Here is a 6,227-nt window from a genome sequence, read left to right on the forward strand (position 1 = left end):
GGCCTGTCCCTGCCTGTGCTCCAAGGGCTTCCACCCCCCAGGACTGTGCTCAGAGAGCACTCAGGCCTTACCCCGAGAAAGGGGCTCAGGAGGACAGTGTGGAAGTGGCAAGAGAGCAGCTCTGCAAAGACCAAGCACTGCTGCTCCCTGGCAGTGCTGCTGGGCTGGGATTATTGTCCCCTTCCCGTTTGCAAATACCCCCTGTCCTGCAGTGTGCTGTCCTTTAGGAACATCTGAGAAGAAGGGTCTTGGACAAAGAAGGCACTGCAGGGTCCTTTATTTTGTTTAAATACTCAGAGAGCACAATACATCATTTTTACATCTCTGGGTCAAATACAGTGGGTAGACACTAAATTAGAAGGTAGATTCAAAATAATATTTCATTGCAGAGAAAATTATTGCAGGAAGAACCCGATGACCTCCATGAAAAACCTAAGCAGGAAGGCTGGGCCATTAAGGAGTCCCCTTCTGAATGCTACACACCAGAAAACAGGCACTTTATTGCTCCTGAAAAGCATCCAGTCATCATTTTTCTCAGGGCATCCTTGAGCTCCTGGTTCCTGAGGCTGTAGATGAAGGGGTTCAGTGCTGGAGGCACCACCGAGTACAGAACTGACAGGGCCAGATCCAGGGATGGGGAGGAGATGGAAGGGGGCTTCAGGTAGGAAAATGCTGCAGTGCTGAGGAACAGGGAGAGCACGGCCAGGTGAGGGAGGCACGTGGAAAAGGCTTTGTGCCGTCCCTGCTGAGAGGGGATCCTCAGCACAGCCCTGAAGATCTGCACATAGGAGAAAACAATGAAAATGAAACAACCAAACCCTGAACAGGCACCAACCACAATAAGCCCAAGTTCCCTGAGTTTGGAGTGTGAGCAGGAGAGCTTGAGGATGGGGGGGATTTCACAGAAGAACTGGCCCAGGGCATTGCCCTGGCACAGGGGCAGGGAAAATGTATTGGCTGTGTGCAGCAGAGCAGTGAGAAAGGCAGTGGCCCAGGCAGCTGCTGCCATGTGGGCACAAGCTCTGCTGCCCAGGAGGGTCCCGTAGTGCAGGGGTTTGCAGATGGCAACGTAGCGGTCGTAGCACATGATGGTGAGGAGGAAATACTCTGCTGAGATGAAGAACAGAAAGAAAAAGGCCTGTGCAGCACATCCCATGTAGGAGATGGTTGTGGTGTTCTGGAGGGAATTGTGCATGGCTTTGGGGACAGTGGTGCAGATGCAGCCCAGGTCTGTGAGGGAGAGGTTGAGCAGGAAGAAGCCCATGGGGGTGTGCAGGTGGTGGTCGCAGGCTACGGCGCGGAGGATGAGGCCGTTGGCCAGGAGGGCAGCCAGGGAGATGGCCAGGAAGAGCCAGAAGTGCAGGAGCTGCAGCTCCCGCCTGTCTGCCAGTGCCAGGAGGAGGAACTGGGCCATGGAGCTGCTGTTGGACATTTGTTGTTTCTTAGTATAGGGCCTGTTCAGAAAAGGAAAAGACAGGGAACAGTTAAGACAGACCTCTGTGAAAAAGCAACTGCATTTTTAAAAGAAATTGATGTGTCAAATGTCACCAAATGCACTGCCAAGGAGTCAGTTTTGCTCTGCTGCAGTGGGACATGGAACTTTTTTGGTAGAGCTCTCACACAAGGAATGTCAGATGTAACAGACCTTGAATCCCAAAGTTCCACCTCTACACTCATGACTCAGAAGAGCTGGGGCTGCAGAGCAGAAACTTAGCCTGAGCTTAGAATAAATGTTACTGTGGTTTTTATTTTTACAATCACACCTGGGGAAGGTTCTGTTCCACTGCAGGAATCCGCATTTCTATGGCCCAGCACACAGTGCCCAGCAGAGCTGCAGGGAAGGGCCCCAGAGCTGCCTGAACGCCCCCTCCCCCAGGCCTTGGGGGCTCTTGCTCCCCACTCCCTGCCCAGGGCTCTGCTGCCTGGAGCTGTCCCTGCCAGCAGCTGCTTCCCTGGGCCCAGGGCTGAGAAAGTGACACTGATGCATCTATAAGACAGTTTTGATGTCTGATACTCTCAGGTTCCATCCCCTCTAATCTAACAGAATTCAAGTTTCAGTGTCTCCTCCTGTGCTCAGAGATTGATTTCTCTGTCTCAGTCAGCACCCAGACAACCCAGAGTATAACACTGAAAGAACTGGTTCATTCTCTTTAAGGTACCCCCTGTCTGTCTGTGCCTCTTGCAAATACCTTCTGGGAAATTTCCTGCTTTGATCTGGAGCTGTGACCAGCCCTCATCCCTGCAGCCCACTGTGGAGATCAGAAGGACTCTGCCCTGCTCTGCCCTCCCAGGAGTTGTTCCTTCCCCACAGCCCTTCTCCCCCAGCCCCGTGGCAGCTCCTTGGCCGGGCTGAGAGCTGCCCCTGGCAGGCAGCAGAGTCCCTGCCCCAGCACACAGAGCCCTGGGGGCAGGACCCTGCTCTGCCCCACAGCCCTGGGCACCCCTGGCTGCACCCCCACCTTCCCACCCCACAGCCAGCCCTGCCACAGGGAACCTTCTGGCCCTGGGCCTCTGAGGGGGCAGCAGCAAGTCCTGCTCTGCAGCAGCTTCTCCTGCTGCACCCCAGCAAATCCAGCAGAGCCATCCTGACAGCTCCTGCCACTGCTGCCATTTGGCAGCTGGCAGAGGCACTTGCAGGAACTCCCCTGCACTGCTCTGCAGCCACAGCCTGACCTGGCAAAGGGCTGGCAAGGTTCCTGCCCTGAGCAGCTCTGCCCTGTCCTCCCAGCCCAGGATCCCTTGAACCTCCTGCTCCCTTCTCCTCTCTGCCCTTGCTGCCTGCAGCTCCTGCCCTGCTCTGCCATATGGCCACTTCCCCTGCACTGCAGCAACTGGGAGAGTCCTGCTGAGAGATCCTGGAAGCTGTGGGATGTGCCAGCTTGAGGAGATGCCTCCAGGAAGGGAAGCTGAACTTTCCTACAGCCAGAGAATTCTTCCTTCAAATCCTGGGAAGGTTTCTCCTGTGGTGAGAGCTCAGTCACCTCCCAGCCCAGGCTGCCTCTCATCTCTGTTCCTTCTCTCCTGTGCCCTGGGTGCTGCAGGCAGAGCCCTGAGCCCTGCTGGGCTGTGCAGAGGAGCTGCTCACCAGCAGAGCTGCTCTCTTTGAAGCTCTTCTTTGTTGCCAGGAGCTCCCTGTGTGCCAGGAGCCCGGCCCAGCTCAGCAGCACAGCAACAGCCCCAGGCAGCCCTTTCTCTGCCCCTCTGGGCTCCTCCAGCTGTCCCTGGGGCTCCAGGGGAACCTGCTGGCACACAGCTGAAGGAAATAATGATGTTCCTTCTCTCAGCTGGGCACAGACACTTCTTTCAGCACTGTCATTTCTCCAAACAGACACAGAGTTAAGTTCAAGAGGCCCCTTTTCACGTCCCATAATTAGACAGGAAACCCAGACAGTGCCCAGGAGGGATCTCCTTCACCTGCCCTGAGGGAAGGGACTCAGCTGAGTCAACAGAGGTGTCTCCTTGTGGCTCTGCAGACCTGGGGCCAGAACCTGGCCCTTGGTGTCTCCTTGTGGCTCTGCAGCCCTGGGGCCACAACCCCCATGGGCTGGTCCAATTCCAGCTCAGTGGGCCCAAAACAGGCCCCTGCAGGCTCCAATGGAGCAGTTCCTAGGGACAGGGCAGCAGCTGTGGGATCTTCTTGGAGGCTGCTGGGACATTGCTTTGGCCAACTTCAGTGGCAGAAGGTGCCCACATGTAGGACAGGGGAACCTGTCACTGTTCCTTCTGTCCAGGGCAGCCCCTAGAGGTGCTCAGGTGACCAAATGCAGTCAGGTGGCACAGGGAGAGAGGTCTCTCCCCTGTTCTTTATCAGGGTATTTTCTACATGTGCTCAGAGTACAATGGCAGTTGTCTCCTGGACATCCCTTCAATGCTGAACCTAATTGAGGGCAGCTGAGCCTGGATTGAACAGCCAAAGAGGGGCCTGTAGTGCCAGGGGAGGTGCCAGGGCTCTGCAACACAAGTGCAGCAGCTGCCATGGACAGCACAGGGCCTGTGCAGGAAGCCCGTCCCCATTCCCAGCAGTTGTGGGACAGGCACCTGTCATGGTTTGAGATAGTCCCAAAATCCAATTCCCTAGCTCCATCCCCCCTCCCACATCTCAACCTAATGTGAGAGAGGTTTTTCCAGACAAAACACACCAGAATCCAAAGTGGGGGAAAGGGAAATATATTACAATGACTGTACAAATAAATACCATATCACATTATACACATGATCATAACTATCTCTACCATGACATATAGTATTTACAATGGATCAGATCTCTTCTCCCCTCCAAATAAAAGTCCAGGAGGGAAAGAAGGACAGATTCCTTCCAGTCTCTGAACAGCAGCATCTTCTAAGGCAGCAGGTTTCTTCTCATCTCATGCAGCAGCTGATAGCTGGCTTTCTGCCAGCGTCCACGAGGGAGGTATTCAAGCTCCCCCGGCCCCATCGCCTCACAACCGAGGGGTCTTCCGTGGCCTTCGTAACCCCAGACAAGGTCGTTTCACCACGTCATATCACGAAGACACAGGGGGGTCTTCGTGACGGTCTGGTATCTCTTGCAGGGCCTCTGTGCCCTGTCTCTCAGGCTGCCACCGTGGCAGCAGTGCGAGGGGGGGGGAAGCCAAGGTCAACTCCCCCTGCATTCCTCTCGGAGCTCTCTAGCTCCTTTCTACAGTGCATGTCGCACTTCAAGGCTCTTTCAAGTAAGAGTCCATCATCTTCCTCCTTCCAGGAGGTCTCAAAGGAGTTTTGGGGATCTGGTATCAGTCTTACCCCCAAGAACTCTGTAGCTCTCAGCTGCTGGCTCTCCTTTCCTCGACTCTCCTTCCAGGAGTCTCCTCTGCAGTGCTGCATGTTGCTTCTGCTGCTTCTTCAGTTCAGGTTCTTATCTCTGGCTCTCTGCCACTGTTTCTCTGGTCAGCGTCGGCTGCTGCTCTGTGCCCATGGAGAAAACATCTCCTGGCTTAACTACAGGCACCTAGCCCAGCTTTATGCTGTTCCAGGTCCCTGCAGCCCCCCAGCTAGGGGCTGGGAGAGGGCCAGAGGGCCCAAGGGGCTCAGAGCCCCTTCCTCGTGGCTCTACAACATGGCCACCTCCCCTACAACAACCAAAACTACAACTCATCTCTTCCAGTCTGGTTGTGGTATGTTTACATTTCTGCAGGAGCGCCGATTGGGCAGAACTTCAAAACTTCCAGGGGTTTCCACCCCTTGGGGTCTACCACTTCTCTTAGCCTCTGGGGAAAACAAGGTTCAAACCACTACAGCACCATCCAGGGCTTCTCAGACACACTGGGGGCCTTTGGGGCAGGGAGTGAATCCCAGCCCTGTAGGGACACAAAGGCTGTCCCTTCTCTGCCCAGCCAAGGCCAGGCCAGGCACGAGTCCAAATCCCATCAGCCCAGGCTGTCCACACTTGTTCCCTCCCTCTGCTGGCTCTGCTCTCCCCCAGCATTTCAGCAGCATGTGCTGATCTCCTCAGGGATCAGGCCTGTGATTTTCCCCCTGGGCCTGAGTCCCAGCACGTCCCCCCCCAAGGCCATTGTCAGCAAAGCCTCTGCACAGCCCAGCTCTCGGGGCTTTCAGAGCAGCTTTCCCCACTGCAAGTCTGTTCTGACCCCGGTGCCCCCGCTGAGGGGCTGCAGCCAGACAGGCCCCAATGCCCTGCGTGTGGGGCACAGGAGGAGGAGCTGCAGCCCCAAGTCTCTCTTCCTTCCACTTGCAGGCAATAACAACCCAGGCCTGCTGAGACAGTTCCCAGGTTTTGGTGCTGTGATGGGCTGGGAGAAAAGGCCAAGGAGACCCAGGAGAGAAAGAGCAGGAGAGAGGTGTCCTCAGTGGGAAGGAGCTTCTTGGAGCTGTGGAGCTGCTCTGGGGGATGAAGGAATTGGGTGAACTTTTGTGGGTGAGGGTCAGAGGAGAGACTGGTTTGGGTGACACTGTGGAGTGAGACAAAGAGCCCATTGAAGTTGTCTTTGATAACCCTGGAATTCACTGGAAAGGCACCAGGACAGGATGCAAAGAGTCCCAGAGGTTTGTGCAGGGTCTTGGTCAAGACCCCCCTTGGCACACAGGCCTTTAGAGCACAGCTGGCAGGTTGGTGGGCAACAGGGAGGCTCATCTGCATCTGCTTCTGTCCAAGAGGAACCAAGAGGTTGCCATAGAAACTGACCGTAGTGATGGGAATGTAGAATGTATGGTGGTTGCCATGGTAACTGACCATAGCAATGGGACTGTAT

The 6,227-nt window shown here is 55.4% G+C and overlaps 1 protein-coding gene across 1 annotated transcript; it reads right to left on the reverse strand.

Moving 5' to 3' along the window:
• Positions 1-517: 517 nt before the first annotated feature.
• LOC113995825 (olfactory receptor 14J1-like) lies at positions 518-1,432 on the reverse strand (the record flags this gene model as incomplete). Its single annotated transcript, XM_027736297.2, has 1 exon — positions 518-1,432. A coding segment is annotated over exon 1 (915 nt), but the record flags the coding sequence as incomplete, so codon positions are not given.
• Positions 1,433-6,227: the final 4,795 nt, after the last annotated feature.

This window comes from Pipra filicauda, unplaced genomic scaffold, assembly GCF_003945595.2.
Source record: "Pipra filicauda isolate LSUMZ 115617 unplaced genomic scaffold, ASM394559v2 scaffold829_size71045_pilon, whole genome shotgun sequence".
NCBI classification, from domain to species: Eukaryota; Metazoa; Chordata; class Aves; order Passeriformes; family Pipridae; genus Pipra; species Pipra filicauda.